This window comes from Squalius cephalus, assembly GCF_949319135.1.
Source record: "Squalius cephalus genome assembly, chromosome: 24".
Classification (NCBI taxonomy): Eukaryota; Metazoa; Chordata; class Actinopteri; order Cypriniformes; family Leuciscidae; genus Squalius; species Squalius cephalus.
The window spans coordinates 6,766,423-6,787,303 of NC_137145.1; the positions used below are offsets into that span (position 1 = coordinate 6,766,423).

Sequence of the window (20,881 nt, forward strand, 5' to 3'; positions counted from 1 at the left end):
AGCATTTGCTGTAGTAGTTGCAGTTCGCTTTCAGAAACCCTCCACCTTCCCCAGCTCCACCTGTATAGATCTGTTACGGGTAATTCGTGTATGCTATATTGTACAGCAACTGTACAGTTGTACAGCATGTCTTACTTGCTCTTCATCAGCAATAACAGCAGCAGCAGCGTAGCAGATCTATTCTGCCATGACCAAACATATCAACATTGTCATATCCATTACCATGCTAAACACTCCAAGAGTTGTCATGACAGCAATGTCTTTTAAACGGTAGAGTAGCTTAATCTGAGAGAAGAAAGTAAATATACAAACATTAATTTGACTCCATTGTACATATTTAGCAGATGCATTTGTTAAACAGTGTTTTCTAACCCCAAGTTGACTTCTTTGCAGGTGCTGCTCATTTGTCGGGCGGAGGGGTGGAGGTGCACAGGCCATATCTATCGGGAAGAACTGCGACAAGTTTGGCATCGTGGTGCATGAACTCGGACATGTCATTGGATTCTGGCACGAGCACACACGACCCGACCGGGATGAACATGTTAATATATTTCGAGAAAACATCCAGCCAGGTACAATAACTATCTTAGCCTCTGGTTAACTGGAATGACATCTCATATTTCTGTTTGATTATAGTTGCTACTTGTAACTTTTTATGCATTATTCTATATCTAAAATCCAGAATAATACGTAATTGCATGGAATTCAGTGGAAGTATTTGTGTGATGGAGCCTATGTTGCATTTTACAGGTCAGGAGTACAATTTCGAAAAGATGGAGCCAGATGATGTGGACTCACTCGGGGAGGTTTACGACTTTAACAGTATCATGCATTACGCCAGAAACACCTTTTCCAGGTTTTGACTCATAAGCATTTAATGCACTTGTACACCACTAGATATTATTATTTTAGAGATAATTGGATAATGTATAACATACAAATAAATACCATTTCTGCTAAACACCACTTCAGTCTGATTATGCAGCCTCCCATTGACACTTTTATAATATTCTGTGTGTTGATTGGAGAATCATTATCATAAAGAATTATAAATATATTAAATGAATTATTTATTCTACAAAAAATTAAATGGTAAAACTTTACAATAAGGTTTCATTAGTTAAAGGGTTAGTTTACCCAAAAATCTAAATTCTGTCATTAGTTACTCACCCTCATGTCGTTCCAAACCCTTAAGACATTTTTTTTTATCTTCGGAACACAAGTTAAGATCTTTTTGATGAAATCCGAGAGATTTCTGTCCCTCCATTGACAGCTACACAACTGACACTTTGACACAAAAAGTTCATAAATAAATCATAAAACTAATCCATATGAATTGAATGTTTTTTCCACATTTTCTGAAGAGACTCGATCACTTTATATGATGAACAGAAATTGTTGAATAAAGTCGTTTTTTATTTTGTGCACAGAGTATTCTCGTCACTTCATAAAATTATTTATTTATTTTTACAATGTCTTTACTACCTTTCTGGACTTTGAAAGTGTCAGTTGCGTAGCTGTCAATGGAGGGACAGAAGGCTCTCGGATTTCATCAAAAATATCTTAACTTGTGTTCTGAAGATGAACAACTTCTGAACAGTCTTACAGATTTGGAACAACATGAGTGTGAGTAATTAATGACAGAATTTTCATTTTTGGGTGAACTATCCCTTTAACGACATGAACTAACAATAAACAACACTTCTACAGCATTTATTAGTCTTGGTCAATGGTTATTTCTACATTTACTAATACAAAGTTGTATTTGTTAATGCTCTGTGAACTAACATGAACAAACAATGAACAATTATTAGGTTTTTACTAACTAATGTTAACAAAGACTAATAAATGCTTTAAAACTATTTTGGTCATTGTTAGTTCATTCTAGCTAATATGTAAATGAATGTTAACAAAATGAGACCTTTTTGTAAAGTGTTACTATTTAAACAAAAATAAAAATACAAAAATATTAATTTCTACACTAATTCTAAATGACAGGGACATCATTGCATGTGTTAGTGTCTTAAAGTCTTGGCGCTCTCAGCGACTGCTGACTAACCTGTTGTTAGTGGCTTGAGGATGGAGATGCAGCCAGTTGCTCGGTTGTTTGGGACAAGAGGAAGGAATCCAGACAGGGAGCCAAGGCTGAAGTGCAGTTAGACTGTTGGTAGAGTGTCCTTTGGTCAGTTCTTTTGGGTCTTACAAAACTTCTCTGAATTAACCATGTTGAACACCTGCAAACAGTTCTGGTGTGGTCTTAAACAGAAAGAATTCATATTCAAGGTTGGTGTGGTCAGCTTCTGTAAAAGTCACATTATTATACATTACTCAGTCAGGGTTCCCACAGTCATGAAAAAACTATTAATGTCAAGGAATTTTTCAATTATTTTATTTGTATTTTTTATGAATTGGTACTGTTCTGTTTTCTAGTTTGCTGAATGCTGACCTAGTTATTGCTCTTTGTGTGGAGTAAAAAAGCTTTTTTTAGTTGGTTCTTTTTAATGAATCAGTTAAAACTATTTACAAACTGGTCTGAGTGATTCGCTAGCAAATTGGTCTGAATCTAGGAATCTGGCATGGTTTCTCTCTGATTGGTATGTTTAGTGTTTTGAAAAGTGGCCCCTGTCCTATGGCCTCTCAACAAGAAATATTCACATTGTGCGGTTTTACCTCCAGCATTTTGCAGTCAGGGGATCCTGGAACTAGGCCAAAATAAATAAAGCCCTTCCAGGCTTTTTGTCCTGGACAATTGCAGGGCTGGAGTGCTGTTGTGCTCTGGCATGCAGGGTGGGCTCCAGGGAGTCGGAGTCTAGGGAGGCAATGCTTTAAACTCTGCTCTGACCGCTCTGCATCCGCATGCTGGCCATTCAGGGTGCTGTCATCATGGGAACTGGTGAGAGTGAAGACAGCACAAGCCAAAACCTATATATATTGGGCAGATGTCAATCAAATATATGTCATAGGCAGATATTTTAATTTAGGAATATTGGCATTGGTTGGAGTGCAAGCTGGATCTCTGATGTCATAAACATGTACATTGGCCCCAAAACGTATTTGGACACCTAAGACACTTAAATATAATTACAAATGTTTCTTGAGTATCAAATCCGTATATTAGAATGATTTATGAAGGATCATGTGATATTGAAGCAAGTTATTATCCTCAAATAAAACTAAAACCATAAAAAACATTTTCGTTATTCAAAACAAAATGAATGTTAATTGAAATAAAATATAATGTTACACTTTATTTCAGCTAGTTGGCAAAGCAATATTGTTTTTTCACCTTTTTGACACAGTCAGGACTATGTACATACACAATATTTTTTTGGCACACACACACACACACACACACACACACACACACACACACACACACACACACACACACACACACACACACACACACACACACACACACACACACACACACAGAGAAAAGACATCTAGCAAATATTCACAAAATGGTTTGTTTGGGTGTTGATTTCAATTTTCAAAAGCCTTTCTAAGAAATTGCTTACTGCACCTTAAATTGTGAATTAAATGTTCAAATACTTTGGGTCACTGTGGTCTCATCATGAATCAACTATGTATGAAATCTTTGGGTCCTTTGTCAGTTTCATAACATGTAATGTCTCAATATATGATTGGATTAATTTTTAGATCCACACTGTAAAAACAAATTTGTTTCAACGTATGTGTTCGTGCTGGCTTAACATTTTTCATTTTAATTTAGTTTATTCAACACAAATATCAGAGTTGTCACTTAGTACAACTTCACATTTCAAGTTGACTAAACTTAAAATGAAGGCAGCACGAACACTTACTTTAAAATGAAACAACTTTATTTTGTATACAGTACATTCTCCCTGCTGCTATATCTTAGATCCTGTAAAAGGTTTCTGAGAATCCACTTGTGAATAATTGGGGAGTTATTGTTTTTATGTCTGAAAAATAGAGGCATCTATCTTGATACCATGCTGCCAAGGTATGAGGTTGATGGAGTCCGACCTCCCATCGGACAGCGGACGAGACTGAGCAAAGGGGACATCGCTCAAGCAAGAAAATTATACAAGTGTCCAAGTAAGTGGGCCTTCACATCCCAGTAGGGCTTTGCAATACGAAAAAGAAGAATACTTCAAGTTAATTTTAGGAAGTATACTTAAGTAATGTTCAAGTATATTTTTAAGTATACTTTATGTAGTAAGTATACTAATTTCAATGTGTACTTGTAGTAAACTTGTAAGTGTACTATTTCAATACTGCTTGGGACTAAATTGGCCCACTTTAGTATATAAAAGTATATGTTTAAGTGCACTAAAAGTGTAACAGTAGTAAACTTTAAGTACACAACTAGGTTTCTCATTTTTAATGCATCTGTACTACAAATGAACTTATAAGTATACTAGTAGTTTACTATTTTAATACAAGTAGTAATTTTTTTAGTTTATGAAAGTACACACTGAAGTGTACTCTCAGTAAACTACTAGTTTAGTAGTTTATACTGCAAGTATACATGTAAGTTTTCTTTTAGTGAACATAACATTATACTTGTAGTTTACCATTTATATATTACTATTTATAAATTATTTTTGCACTTGCAGTATACTACTATGTTCAAATGTAGATATAATTTTTTATACTTGAAAAATACCTTTAACTGTACTTTAATTTTAAAAACATTTTATTAGCTTCATGCATCCTTTTTTAATCAACACTTGAATGTCGGTACGTTTCATAAAGAAAGGCAACATTGTAAACAAAAAAGTTGACAAAATCACATTTTTGTCAAAGACTAGGCCTACGCCTTGATCAGATTCAGAACGATGATCAAAACACAGATGGAGTAGATTGAACCAACACCCCCAAAGCTTCACAGTCATTTTCTCTTCATGGGTTACGCTTCATTTCATTTGGTAATATTAAGCAGTTTTGATTTACATGCTGTTTAATGTTTGATGATCACGTTATTTTACATTTGAGTGAGCATTGATCACTTGTTTCAGCTTCTTCTTCTCCTGTGTTTTGATCCAGAGATTCTGTACTAGAAGATGTGTCAAATCGCACCCCCTACCGTATAACAGTGAGAACATGGATAGCTGAAAAATTCAGTCAATGGTGGGGAAATGTAGAATTAGAGTAAATTCCTATACACTACCAGTGGACTAGCCTAAAAATTCAGATACGCAGAATTAGAAACATATCTGTTTTATATCAAGATTCTAATCAATATTTTCAAACAATGTAAGTTTCATAAGACTGTATATGAAAAACTATGTAAAAAAAGTATATTTAATAGGCTACTCAATCAAAAGAGTTAACACAACTACAAACCAAGTATACTACGATCAAAAGACTGAGTACAAGTACAGGCCAAATATACTTGGACTTTTCTCTCAGTATAAGTCAAGTACACTTAAGTGTAATTTTAAGTATATTTTTGAGAAGTATGTAAAATGTAGACTGAAAGTATACTTTCTTATTTTTAGTTTAAAAGACGTTTACTAATAGAACACTTGAATAAACTTCTTTTTCGTAAGGGTAATCATAATTGATTTTCGATTTCGATTTTGGCTTTGAACGATTATGAACACAAGATAATTGAGGTAAAACGATTATTATGTCTTGGTTATGTCTTAAGTGAATGTAAACAGTTTCTGTTGTTGACCATTACTTATCTGAATACCACTGTTACATCTTCCTGAAAAACTTAACTTAAAGCACTGTTTATTTCATTTGTATTTTTGTTCTGTTGTATTTATTTGTCGGTTTTTTATCAATAATTGTGATAGAAAGTGATGCATTTGACTATCTAAAATGACTCTTATCATAGTAATTTATTATTATAGGCTACCTATAATCATGTTAAATAATTGTGATTTCAATATTGACCCATTTTTTTTTTGCCATAATTGAGCAGCCTTACATCCCAGGCATTTTTGTACTGTTTTTAGATTTCCTTCTGCACTTGTTTCTAAAGTTAGGCTTGTTCTTGACAGATTCATTTGCGACTATGACATCAGTTTAATTATCCATTGACAGTGGGAGAATGAACCAGCCGTATAATTATCCCCTATAACTGAACATTTGTTTTGCAGTCATCTTTTTTAATCTTAGCTGGAATTATGGTGATTTCCTACTTCAAAATAAAAGCATGATCCATAACACTGACCTTACCATCTGCAAAACTCCTACTGATTTCCAATAAGAGGATCCGGTTTCAAGGTCAATCATCTGTGATTTTCTCTCAGTGTGGTTTTGACTCTGGTTTGTGCACAGGATGTGGTGAGAGCCTTCAGGACAGCACTGGAAACTTCTCCTCCCCTGGGTTCCCTAACGGATACGCTGCATATATTCACTGTATATGGAGGATATCGGTCACACCTGGGGAAAAGGTAGAAGAATAGACATTTTTCAGTCAGTAAAACATTATTTTATTACTACTTTGCATTACACGCAAAACACAATCAAATAAATAAAGAAAAGAAAAAATATTTGTAACACTTTATAATAATGTTCATTTTACAAGTGATTAGTAAATGATTAACTAATTATTTACGAAACATGACTATGCGTTCATATGTGATTAATAAGTGATATGTTCATTATTGTGTGTATGTTTTGTAGATTCAGTTATAAGTCATTTACAATTGATTAGTTAATGATTAACTAATCATTTACAAAACATGAATATGTGTTTCATAAATGTTTAATAAATTATGTTTTTTTTTTTGTATGTATGTAGCAATTCGAGGGTGCAGAAAGTGTTGTAAATGCCTTGTATACACGTACAGATCATTTGTAACAGGTAAGTAACAGTGTTCAACACAATGATGTGTAAACGCATGAATAAATCATTTACAACACATTCTGCATCCCCTAATCTAAAGTGTAAACTATTCATCACTTGTAAATGTGTTACACATCATTCGTAGATTACCACTTCAAGAATCAATAAGGCACAAGATCAATGAATCTTATCTACGAATGGTGTGTAACACATTTACAAGTGATGAATAGTTTACACTTTAGATTAGAGGATGCAGAAAGTGTTGTAAATGATTTATTCATGCGTTTACACATCATCTATAACAGGTGTTGAACACTGTAGTGTGTACTGCAGTATAAGTGCTGACTGGTGAGGGTATAGACAGCTGTCTTCTCTGAAACACATGGAGTCTTTAACCACTGTGTACCTGTTGTGAGCAAAACATACAAAAAAAGTAAAAAAATTTTAAACATTTATGAAACGCATAGTCAAATTTTGTAAATGATTAGTTAATCATTAACTAATAAAATGTGAATGACTTATAACTGAATCTACAAAACATACATAAAATAATGAACGTATCACTTATTAATCATTTATGAATGCATAGTCATGTTTCGTAAATGATTAGTTAATCATTTAAAAATCACTTGTATATGACTTGTAATGGAATTTACAAAACATACATAAAATGTTAGTATATCACTTGCTAATCATTTATGAATGTTTTGTAAATTAGTTCATCATTAACTAACCACTTATAAATGACTTACAACTGAATGTTATTATAAAGTGTTACCGGATCATGTGACACTGAAGACTGGAGTAATAAATTACATTTTAAAATGTATTAAAATAGGAAACAATTCTTTTAAATTGTAAAAATATTTCACAATAAGAATGTTTTTACTGCATTTTTTAATCAAGTAAATACAGCCTTGGTAAAAACATTTAAAGACATTGCAAGAATCTTACAGACCTCAAACTTGTCAACGGTAGTATAAATAACCTTCTTCTGACTCCCAACTTCTCTCTTTTGTCTGTATTTCTTTCTCTTTGTTAGATCGTTCTTAATTTTACCTCAATGGATCTGTACAGAAGTCACTTGTGCTGGTACGACCATGTGGAGATCCGTGATGGATACTGGAGAAAAGCACCTTTGAAAGGTTCTCATATTTATTAAGATCATTTATGTGTTGTTTTTGTATTAAATGTGTTTTAATGGCTTTAGGATTATTGGAAAGAAACACTAAAGAATTAAATATTCAATCAACCCTGTCCATGACATTTTGGCATCAATGTTTAATCAGTTGGTTCTTTTGCTTCAGGCCGTTTTTGTGGAGACCAGCTACCCGAGGCCATCGTCTCCACTGAGAGTCGACTGTGGATTGAATTCCGCAGCAGCAGTAACTGGGTGGGGAAAGGGTTCTCTGCTGTTTATGAAGGTATAAGTCCGCTGACCATTAGTCTCAAGTCTCAAGTTTAGTTTATTTATAGAGCCCTTTCCATTACAAAGTAGACCAAAGGGCTGTACAGTTAATAGCAGTCTACAGATCATAGCAAATAATAATAAAACAGAACACAAGACAACAGTCAATAGTAACAAAAACAAACAAAAATAACAAAAAGCAGCAAGGAAAAGACATAACATACACATAAAACATAAAACATAATACATCTGCTAAAATTGATATTTTTAAATCTCGACTGTAAACACATTTGTTTTCTCTGGCTTTCAATTGAAATTGAGTGTGCAGATCTAATGTCAGGTGGAAGGGTATTCCACAGTCTTGGACAACAGAAAAAGCCCAAGCTTTAAAAGAGAGTTTTAATAATTGCGAAAAGTAAACAATTAAGTGATCGTTGAGGTCTACATGAATTAAATTAGTTATATATTCTTCTTTAATATATTACCAAAACTGGGGTAATATGCTCTCTTTTTCTAGTGTTTGTGAGGAGCCTTGCAGCCGCATTCTGGACCAATTGCAACTTTGAAATAAGAGATTGACTTGCTCCCAAATAAACTGCATTGCAATAGTCCAAGAAATAAATGCATGAATCACTGTCTCAAGATCAGCAGTAGACAAAAAAGTTTTCATTTTTGCAATAGTGCTTAGCTGAATTTTTTTTTTTTTTTACTACACCCTTTATCTGATCAGCGAATGTTAAGGATGAGTCAAATATTACACCCAAATTCCTTATCTTGGGCCACACAATTATTGATCATGGACCCAAAAACATCTGTTAAGTTTCTGTCACCTTGATTTGGCCCAAAAATGATAACTTCAGATTTGGTCGCATTTAGCTGGAGACGATTTTGTTCTAACTATCACTTCACCTCCTCAAGACATAATAACAAAGATGAATGAGGAGTTGATCCTCCAGATTTAATGGGCAAGTAAATCTGATTGTCATCGGCATAAAGATGATACCACATACCTTTTAGGGGCTGTTTACACCTGGCCACTTAATGTGTTTTCTCAGATCGGATAGCTATCTGATTTATCAAAACGATTCCATTTACACCTGGTCACATAAATGTGTTTTTGCGAAACGGATTTAAATCTGATCTTCAATTCCCGCGCTATATGCAGATTTAATGGAGTGCACGTTACCGAAAGCAACAGATATGAGCTGCATTTTATTGATCATCAGCTAAAATTTCAAAATCAAAGACCGCAATAAGAGAGAGCGGCAACAGCCCTGGTAAGATCATTTCGTTTCTCTACTTTTAATGATGATGATTTTGTGTTAAGCGTCTGCGACTTACTTTTACTTTGATTTGCGATAGTTTGCACGTTGGCTTAATGAATAGATGCTCAGCTTCTCATCTGCAGCGATGCGTGTTACAGTAGCATTGTCATATCTGGCTATAACATTACATATAGCCTATAACATGCTCTCACACTTTTTTTTTTTTTTAGCATTTTTGGGAGGAGTACAATTTACATATGTGGTTTCAACAACCAGATGCATTTACACTTGTCCAGTTTTGTCTGGAATGCGGCCCAGACCTCCTCCTGAAGTGGTTTGAGCGATCGGATTCAAATCCGTCTCGAATGCGTTTCGGAGGGCATTTACACCTGGTCTTTTCACGATCAGATAGCTATCCGATCTGAGAAAACGCATGAAGTGACCAGGTGTAAACAGCCCCTTAAAGACAAGATCTAACGGCAACAAAAATAAAGAAAACAAAATAGGCCCCAAAATGGAGCCTTGAGTAATTCCACAGTCAATATGAACTACAGAGGAAGAAAAATCCCCAATCCTTACTGAAAAAGACCTTTCCTTCATATAAGAGGAAAACCATTTTAAGACCATTAGCTGAGGGGCTCATCTTCCCATCTGAACAGATGTAGTGTTAATGTGTGATGTCCTATCCATGGTTTTAGCTATTTGCGGAGGTGAAGTGAGTAGAGACAGTGGACAGATCGAGTCACCCAATTACCCTGATGACTATCGGCCTAATAAAGTTTGCACATGGAAGATCAACGTATCCCAGGGGTTTCATGTGGGCCTCATCTTCCAGTCGTTTGAGGTAAGGGTACATGAGTCTTGCTTTTTTTGTTTGTTATTGTTATGCAGTATTCTATAACTACTATAACAGTGTCTGAAACCACAAAAATATACATATATCAAGGTGGGTCCTTCTCAGGAAATGCTGTAATATGTGCACCATGTGTCCCTATGATTATTACTAATATAAATATCAGCCATGTCTCTATCGTATTTCACTTTATATGCAAAAAATATTATATTATATTATTATATATTTCTACACTGTTTTTAATAATGCTTGTTTTTGTGAAAATTGATTATTCCATATTTTTCTCGCATTAAAAATGGGGAGAAGCACTTTTCTTTCCTTTTTTTTTCCCAAAAGTTGGCTTGCCTGTAACTCAAAAAGTAATAAAGAAATCTCAATATGTTTTTTTTCTGGTTCTTAACAAACCTTTCTTTTGGTATCTTAATTTTCAAAAATATACCAAAAATATCAAAAATATACCAAAAAGTTATGCAATCAGATACAAACTTATACAAAAATATACCAAAAGTCTAATTCTAAATGATTAATATCGAAGCAGTATCTATTAAATTTTAACATACACTTTAGCATACTTTAAAAAGAATACCTATTATATACCTTAAAAGAATATGCTTAAGTGCAAACGAAGCATTGCGTAATATTAGTTAAAATGTATATTAAATGCAGTTAGCTGTACTTTGTTTTTAGTGTTTTTTGACCTACTTAAGTAGGACTAAACTACATCTTTATACAGTATGTATTATCATAATTACTTCTATTGTCTTTGAAATATGGTTACAGTGTACTGCTGAATGTACTGACAACTTATGTAAACTAAAATATACTTTAATGTAATTTCTACTAAAACTAAAATGTCATGTATTTAAAAATATTTGTAATGAAGTTGCAGATTAGTATGTTTAAAATATATAAATTTTACATGTAATATCAAATAACACACTATTGTTAAAATTATAACAAAGTATTTAACATATGCTTTAGTATGTTATTTGACACATTAATATGATTCAGAATGTACTTTTAATTTGACATTTTTACAAAGTGCATTGTTTTAAATGTGCACTTAAGAGTGTTATGAAATATAGTATTAAAATGTACTTTTTTCTTGGGCTGTCAAACGATTAATCGCGATTAATCGCATCCAAAATAAAAGTTTGTGTTTACATAATTTATGTCTGTGTACGGAGTATAATTATTTTCTATATATAAATACACACACATGCATATATATATTTAAGAAAATGTGTTATTTATATATAAAATATTTATATATAATATAAATTATATATAATATAAATATATATATACACAGTATATACATGCAAATATTTCTTAAATATATAGATGCATGTGTGTGTATTTATATATAGAAAATAATTATACACCGTACACACACATGTATTATGTAAAAACAAACTTTTATTTTGGATGCGATTAATCGCGATTAATCGTTTGACAGCCCTACTTTTTTCATTATTATATTTGCAAGTAGCCTTCAGTTTTATAAAAAATATACTTTATATATTTTAAGATTTGAAGTACACTATACAAGCACATTCAGTACAATTAAGCACACTTTTTTTGTTATTATGGAGGAAAGTAGATAGAGAACTAGACTGGGAAATGTCATAAAATGTTCATTTATGAGTAGAAAATACAACATAAATCCATGAAATGTCTGTGATTTATTGCGGCTTGAGCTTGTTGTCATGACATCACAAGTGCTTATTAGCAGTATGACAGTCTGAAGCATTCTTGTGTTGTTCCTCATTGACTTTTCTGACAGAGAGATGTCATAGGTAACATTTCTATTACGATCCTTTCCTCATGAGCTGCTCTTTCACACTCAGATTGAGAAACATGACAACTGTGCTTATGACTTCCTGGAAGTGCGAGATGGTGATTCAGAGAGCAGTCCTCTACTGGGCCGTTTCTGCGGCTACGAAAAGCCAGATGATGTCAAAAGCAGCTCCAACCAGTTATGGATGAAGTTTGTATCTGATGGTTCTGTGAACAAAGCTGGGTTTGCGGCTAATTTCTTTAAAGGTGACACTCCTAAATTGCATATTGTCCACATTACCTACTTTTGTGACCTTCTGACCTTGAACTTTGCTTGTAATGCAGAGATTGACGAATGCTCCAGGCCTGATAAAGGTCACTGTGAGCAGCGCTGTGTCAACACCCTGGGCAGCTACCACTGCGCCTGCGACCCTGGTTACGAGCTCGCCCCGGACCGCCGAAGCTGCGCAGGTGATACCAATTACCTGCTCTTGTAAAACGTACAGCAATGTGCTGAAAACAATGCAGAATACCCTAGTTATATCTACTAACCTCACATTTAAGCAGAAGTCTTAGTCAACAGAAGTTACATTTCTTCTATATTACCCCTTTTCCACCAAAAAAGAACTGGTTCGGAACTGGTGCTGGTTCAAAGTTGGTTCAACTTGCGAACCTTCTCAGAACCTGTTTGTTTTTCCACTGACTAGAGAGCCCAGCGAACGACGTCGTTATGTCACTGTGTACGTTGCCTTGCGTCTTAGCTTTCGCCAACTTCAAGCATAACAATTACAATGGCGGACTACATCGTCTTTCTTCAAATGTTTCTCCTGGCTTTGCGATCCTATATTGGGGTCAGAAGAAGACGTTTAGAACACATTTGTGCTGCTCGTCTGGATTACTATAGACGGAGGTTACGTTCGAGAAGAAGTTCGACAATAACCCCGCCCCCAGCCCCCGACGTAAGCATGACATGGTAAAAGAACGGTTCTAGTCCAGCAAAGAGTTGGTGCTGGTTTGGAACCAATTTTCCTGGCCAAGAACCGGTTCTTTGGCTGTCGAAACACAAAGAACTGGTTCGCGAGTAGGCACCGGCTCCGAAACGGCTCCAGCACTGCCTTGGTGGAAAAAGAAACAGTGCTGGACAGATTACTTACAAACTGTAGCCAGTTACTGATTCCAGTTACTGTTTATCACATTGAATAGGATAATCTAATAGCAAGTGTTTTTTGCTAGTTTCAGCCCGACGCAGTTATTATTTCCACGTCCTGCTTGGTTAAAAACGTTAAAAACGTTGGTTAAAAATGCAAATGCCCATCTGTTCGCCCATGGGCATGCTGGTCTGAAAAAGAGGTGTGTTCAGGCGCATTGTTGACGTGTTGCTATTTTGAGGCAACTGAAATAGACTGCACCATTGACCAACAAAAACCTGGTCTCAAGTCAATGGTGCAATTTTTCTTTGTTATTTAAAGAGCGCATTAGTAATGTGTGCCAATAGGCAGGTGCACAACGTGCGTACACTCTGCTTATTACACACACAGGGACGAGCAGCACACAAACATGCCAGATATTTAAAATAAAAGTATTACAATGTAAAAGATTAATATTGTGTGCATAAAGATATGGTGGGCTTGTCCCGTTGATGGTCTGCTCGCGTGCTTTAACCTCATGCACGAGCAGATCCGTTTCCTTGCTAGAGATGGCGCGAACTCAACTGGCTTTTAAAGGGAATAGGAGATGAGACTTGTTACGCCCAAAACACACCCATTACTCAATAAGAGAATAGGGACAACCCTTTCAGACCATGCGCCGGGCGCGCCGACCATTTTTCCCGTCGTTAAACTAGCAAAAGTGGATTCGGACATGCCCTAAGTGCACTTGCGCCGTGCGCTTTTAGATCATGTGCTTAGATCGTTAAAATAGCGGGCCCAATGTCTTAATCGCTGAAAATGATCCCACTCCGTGAACGCACACACAGTCATATCCCATTTAGAAAAGATACACTCAGACTTTAGCATAACGCAATTACTCACGAGACACATGAGAGCCAATGCCATTTCAGAATCAAAGCTGACATAATGCTTCATCTGGCAGAAATTTTAGAAAGTGTTCAGGACGGATCGAAGCTTTATGGATGAAGACTCTTAAGAATGCTTTTGGGTCTGTTTCTCACACAAATAAATTGTTTGTCCTTGGTACACTTGGAATAATTGCACTGTTTGAATAAATTGTGCTGTAGATGTATCTGCCTGTTATATCCTGTGTTTTATATTATATAATATACAAACGGTTAGGTTTAGGGGTAAGGGGTGAGGTTACGTGCTCAAAAATGTCTAAAAAGTAAGTTGAGAGTGAGAATGTGCTGGTTCTATTTGTTATTCCCAGGCCTTTGTAAACTAAACAGACTGTGAAATCAGGCCTGAAGTGGTTCCCTTTTAACAAATAGCCATAACTGATCAGATAAACCAGTGTGGTAATTATATTCCAGGTAAAAGGGACCATTTCATTCACTGCTCTCCAATCAGGCTTTGAGGGTTTTCGGAGTGGTAACCTACTTTTCATTATATCAGTTTGTCTGATTTTAACTGCAGTCTTTGTACTGGAAAATTAGAACACGTCTAATTGAAGTGGGGTGACCTGGGGCCTCATTTATAACCGTTGCGTACGCACAAAACAGGCCCTGAAAGAGGCGTACGCCACTTCCAACGCATAAGTTGTGATTTATAAAAACAAACTTGACGGGAAAATTTGCGCACCTGCACGCAAACTCTGACCCATGCGTACGAACGTTTTGGAGACAGAGCAATTTGGCGACACCGATGGTGAGTTGGAGTTAAATGTCTTTTTGGTCACTTTTAGACAGAAAATCTAAAGAAAATTAAACATATACAGAAAGATAATACAAATATAATTTCACTCACCAAGCCTGTCACTTGAAGCAAATATCCATCCCTTCTTAAATGTCCGCGCCAGCGAGCGCGTTGGCCGTTTAGTGAAACTGACGCAAATAACAGTTTAAAATAATTATTTAAACTATGTTTTACTTATTATATAAACATTTAGATTAAATATGCCATTCAAATTAATGGAGTTAAACACTTAAACATGAAATCATTACATGAGAAGTTACAACATTTTTTATATTCAATCAATAGAAATATTTGTTGTGGATGCGATGTTTTTGAACATTTTTCCTGTGGCGTGCTGTGTTTTAATGTTTTTAACCACAGAGATAATTGCTTATCATGATAATACCAGATTGTCTGAGAAAATAGTTTTGTGCAAATAATGCCCAAGGCCCTATCTGTTTCCATTAAAAATATAAATCAGTTAAAAATACAATTCGGCCAGTGGAAAAGTTTGAGAACAACTTTCTCTGAAATGTATTTTACACTATTTGATTTATGTATTCAAAAACAAGGCAAGGATAGGCAACTACTTGATTTTTATTAATGTAGCCTAATGTGTCTTGTACCGTTAAACGTTATCACGTGGATGAATAATCATATGCAAATGATATGCAGATGAGAATCTGCATAGTAAAACTAGGCGCTGTAAGCTCCATATATGGTTATTTCGGAGTGGAGAAGCATGTGCGCACAATCTTCCGCTGACTGGGATTTATAAAGTGACTTCTGCGCAGGTTCTGGCGTACGAACGGTTTTATAAGTCTGAATATTTTTTTGCGTACGCCATTTTTGGCTTTCGGGCGCACGTACACTTTTAGTAAGGTTCCTATGCACAGTTTTATAAATGAGACCCCAGAGGCCTGAATAGGAGAAATCATGGGGCTTGAGATGTGCTGTTACTTTTCCAAGTGATCAGACTTAAGAGTCCAAAATTTTCGTATGTGTTTTTTTGGATTCGTCATTTGGTGGCTTTGAATTGTCAAAACACCTCTCAAAATGCTTGCTATGGATGTGAAAAACATTTTTTTTATGACGGACAAAAGTTTTGGGGGCACTGTGTAAACGTGATGGACACAACCGTGAGGTCTTATTTATTTTTTAACATGCGAAATTCTCGGACGAGAATTTGGTTTACATGGACTATTTGCATCTAAAAGCCATAATGTGTATTCATACAATTGGTTTATTAATGGCTTTAGATCTTTGACCAGCTTTGATGTTACTGGCAACTGAAAAGATTAATAATTGAGTTGTTGAAAGCAGGAACATTTCTTCTGAAAGCCTTCAAAGGCATGCTTGTTTGGCTAGTCAGAACATTTGTGTTTACCATTCTGGGTCATGTGTGTCTCTTTGCATGTTGGCTTGCCTCAAAGTCGAAGTCAATCAAGCCAACATAATAATGACTCCTCTATCTGATCCCAGCAGCAGCCTGTGGAGGATTTATCTCCAAACTCAACGGCTCCTTCACTAGTCCAGGATGGCCGCAGGAATACCCGCCCAACAAGAACTGCGTGTGGCAGCTCATTGCACCTGTGCAATACCGCATCACGCTGCTTTTTGACACTTTTGAGACTGAGGGGAACGATGTAAGTTGACTTCAAAGGAGCCGGAGCAACTTTTCTCTATTTACGGATATGACGAGACTAGGGCTACCCTCGACTAAAGACGTTTCTAGTTGACTAGTCGTTCATTTAAGCCATTAGTCAACTAATTGCACGTTTATATTACTGTTAAACATAAATAAATATATACTAGGGCTGAATATATAGCCTATTCTGCGCTCAAGCGTATGCATAAAGTTTGCCACGAAGCACCAGCAAAAGTATTGATTATGGATGTGTCAGAAAAAATAGCAAGGAGACCTGCCAGTGTGTTTTTTTTATTTTTTATTATTGCCAGCCACCGCCAGTGTTTTTGGTCATTTTTACAAAAGTTTCAGAATATTTTATTGTTTGAATATCTGAACATGCAATTTATCAAAAGAAAGAGAACCTGTTTTATCCTAGCTTCCTGCATTCTTTTTTTTAATCAACACTAGAATATAGGTAAGATTCATAAAAAAAGCAACATTTCGAGCAAAAAGCTGAGAAAATCACGTTTTTGTCAAAGACTTCGTCCAGATGGGATTCAGAACAATTATCAAAACACAGGTGAAGTAGATCGAGTCTATCAACTCTCCTAATGCTTGCACAGTCCTATAGCTCGTTCTGGGTTGACATTTCATTCAGTAACATTAGGCAGTTTTGATTTATATGCTGTGATCGGGTTATTTTACATATGCATATGATTACATATGAAATTGCTTGTTTCAGAGAGATCAGGAAATTCAGTACTCTTTCAGAAGATGTGTAATAGCACCCTTACCATATAACAGTAAAAACACGGATTGCCGGAAATTTCCGCCAATGGCGGGGAAAGAGTTTATTAACTAGTGATTTCTGAGGCAGTGTCGGCTGCAAAGTTGTGGATGCTCGCCATCTCTGCAGTAAACCCTTACAAAAAAGAAGTATACTTCAAGTTCATTTTATAAAGTATACTTAAGTAATGTTCAAGAATATTTTTAAGTATACTTTATGTAGTAAGTATACTAATATCAGTGTGTACTTGTAGTAAACTTATAAGTGTACTATTTCAATACTGCTTTGGACTAAATTGGCCCACTTTAGTATATAAACGTATACATTTAAGTGTACTATAAGTGTAACAGTAGTAAACTTTAAGTACACAACTAGGTTTCTCATTTTTAATGCATCTGTACTACAAGTGAACTTATAAGTATACTAGTAGTTTACTATTTTAATACAAGTAGTACAGATTTTAGTTTATGAAAGTACACACTGAAGTGTACTCTCAGTAAACTACTAGTTTAGTAGTTTATACTGCAAGTATACTTGTAAGTTTTCTTTAAGTGAACATAACATTATACTTGTAGTTTACTATTGATCTATTATTTTTGCACTTGCAGTATACTACTATGTTCAAATGTTGATATTATTTTTTATATTTGAAAAATACATTTAACTACATTTTAAATACATTTTATTAGCTTCATGCATCCTTTTTTATCAACACTTGAATGTCGGTAAGTTTCATAAAGAAAGGCAACAAAAAAAGTTGAGAAAATCACATTTTTGTCAGACTACGCCTTGATCAGATTCAGAACGATGATCAAAACACAGATGGAGTAGATCGAGTCCAACACCCCCAAAGCTTCACAGTCGTTTTCTCTTCATGGATTCGACATTTCATTTGGTAATATTAAGCAGTTTTGATTTACATGTTGTTTAATATTTGATGATCACGTTTTTTTACATTTGCGTGAGTTAGCAAGTAGCCTATCCGCTGAGTTTCGGTTAATTTTTGTGACACGCTCCAGCTCACAAAGACCGAGATGGCAAGAAGCGCATCCTGTTTGTTTTCTTTATTTTAAAAAAGCACAACTTTTTGTTGTTCTTGTGAGTTTACACAAATAAAATTACCTTATCAGTTTCAATGCATTACTCTTATCTGTATGAACAAAAATGACTAGTATATACTGTATGAGTAAAATAATGAGTATTTTAAGTTGTTTTTTTAGTTGTTTCCGCTGTTGACGTTTGTACGTAATTTCCAGCGAAAACCATCCTGACAGGTCTAAAATATAAACACATGTAATAGGTTTACCATGAATCAGGGTAAGACAAAAAGACATTTTGGAAGAAAGATTGATTATCTATTAACTGTTTGTTTATTTAAATGTTGTTCATTTTGAGCAAGCACAAAAAAAGTTATTAAAAAAATGTGAAATCTATTCATTGGTTGTCTGTCTGTTTACAGGTTTGTAAATATGATTATGTTGAGGTACACAGTGGTTTGTCCACTGACGCCAAGCTTCATGGGAAGTTCTGTGGCACAGAGAAACCAGAGGCGATCACGTCCCAGCTCAACAGTATGCGTGTTGAGTTCAAATCAGACAACACTGTATCCAAGAGAGGCTTCAAAGCTCAGTTCTTTTCTGGTGAGCATGAGAATTGATGATTTGCGTTTGTCTTGTCAGCTAACGAACAATATAAATGAGTTTCAGACAGTCTTGACTTTCTTTTCTGACAGGTTCTGACTCTTTTAACTCTTCTTTTGTACTGAACCCAGAATTTATGTCAAGCTGTCCTTCAGTTTGTAAATGCATACATTTACAGTAATGTACTTATAATGGATGTCTGTGATGAAATACGGAACTGTCAAGTTTCCTTTAATAGCCTTCATGAATGTTGTAGACTTGTCTTTCACTGATATTTATATAATTGGGTGTATTGTGTCAATCAACAAACTACACAATAAACTACAGTTCCTCTTTTTTTCTGGCAGACATGGATGAGTGTTCTAGGGAGAATGGAGGTTGCCAGCACGAGTGTGTTAACACGTTTGGGAGCTACAGCTGTCAGTGTCGCAGTGGCTTTGTGTTGCACACCAATAAACATGACTGCAAAGAAGGTTCGTCTTTACATCACGTTACCAATCATTCTTGTATTAGAGGCATCCATTTGGCTGGAGGCATTGATTTGGCATAAACTGGACAAAATTAAGCACTTCAAAGCTCTGTATTTTATTTGAACTCGTACAGATGCAGAGATTAATGTTTTTTGCGAAGGGCTGTTTCGTTAATGGTCCAAGGCTGCCCTGAGTACACAAAAAAATACATTTCCTTTTGCTTTTTGTAAACTCTTTAAACCTAAAGTTACGATTACCTCTTAATAAAATGTTTTTTTTTTATCAAAAAGAAAAAAATACTGATACGAATATTTCCGTATATTCACAGTATATTCATATATGAATATATATATTTACATTTATATTTATTTCCCTGTTGGGTAGTAACTGATTATATAGGTAATCTGGATTACGTTATCAGATTCCCAAAAAAATTATACCTGTAAGTAGATTATTGATTACATGATTACTTAATATTCACAAAATGGCAGTACATATTATTCATAATTTATTGATTCTCACTGATTCTTCTTTTCTGTCTTTTAACTTGTCCTTTCTAAAACAGCCTAATGCTTATGTATGTTTGGGAAACCCTGTCGTGATGTAATGTTTAATGCACTTCATTTTGTTGATGTCAAATTTTCAACAAAAAAAATGTCTCTTTGTATTGTTATATCACTTTAGTACAAGATTATCCATTTTAAATCTATCTGATAAACAAAGGTCAAAAGCAATTTAAAAGTAATAAAAAAGAGTAGTTTGATTATATTACCAAAAATGTGTAATGTAACAGATTATGTTACTAACTATTCAAACAAGATATAATTTCATTAAGCTTACAGAAAATATTTTCTATGCATCCTTTGCTTAGTTGAGGATTCACAACAATCATCTATGTCCTGGTTTTGTGTTTTTAGTGGGCTGTGATCAAGCCATTACCAGTGTGTCCGGTATCATCACCAGTCCAAACTGGCCTGATAAATACCCCAGCAAGAAGGCCTGCACATGGACCCTATCCACCACCCCAGGCCACCGCATTAAACTTGTACTTGCTTCATTTGGCCTGACAAAATGAGTGGTTAAAGATACAGCATACACTAGTAAACCATTTCACCAGCTCCAGTTTGTGTGGCGATTAATCCGAATTGTATTCTCTCCCATAGGCTTTTGAAGAGATTGACATGGAGGCTCATCAGGAGTGTACATACGACCACTTGGAGATATATGACGGCCAAAATGGCAGAGCGACCAGTTTTGGACGCTTTTGTGGGAGCAAAAAGCCATCGCCAGTCATTTCCAGTGGTAACACCATGTTCCTGCGGTTCTCCTCGGATAACTCTGTACAGAAAAGGGGTTTTAAGGTCTCTCATTCAGCAGGTATTTCTTTCTCTGAATGGTCCTGAGGTTCTCCAT

At 35.2% G+C, this 20,881-nt stretch overlaps 1 protein-coding gene across 2 annotated transcripts in view; it reads left to right on the plus strand.

Moving 5' to 3' along the window:
* bmp1b (bone morphogenetic protein 1b) overlaps positions 1-20,881 on the plus strand; it is a 39,904-nt gene that overhangs the window by 17,693 nt on the left and 1,330 nt on the right. Inside the window, exons 5-18 of one of the 2 annotated variants that reach the window (XM_079861747.1) lie at positions 394-572; positions 751-856; positions 3,959-4,083; positions 6,280-6,395; positions 7,833-7,935; positions 8,098-8,214; positions 10,162-10,307; positions 12,167-12,362; positions 12,441-12,566; positions 16,424-16,587; positions 18,818-18,998; positions 19,346-19,471; positions 20,386-20,513; positions 20,632-20,845. In XM_079861747.1, the coding sequence (XP_079717873.1) occupies positions 394-572; positions 751-856; positions 3,959-4,083; positions 6,280-6,395; positions 7,833-7,935; positions 8,098-8,214; positions 10,162-10,307; positions 12,167-12,362; positions 12,441-12,566; positions 16,424-16,587; positions 18,818-18,998; positions 19,346-19,471; positions 20,386-20,513; positions 20,632-20,845 (2,027 nt within the window). The remainder of the gene's footprint in view (positions 1-393; positions 573-750; positions 857-3,958; positions 4,084-6,279; positions 6,396-7,832; positions 7,936-8,097; positions 8,215-10,161; positions 10,308-12,166; positions 12,363-12,440; positions 12,567-16,423; positions 16,588-18,817; positions 18,999-19,345; positions 19,472-20,385; positions 20,514-20,631; positions 20,846-20,881) is intronic. The other variant, XM_079861748.1, reaches the window with a different exon arrangement.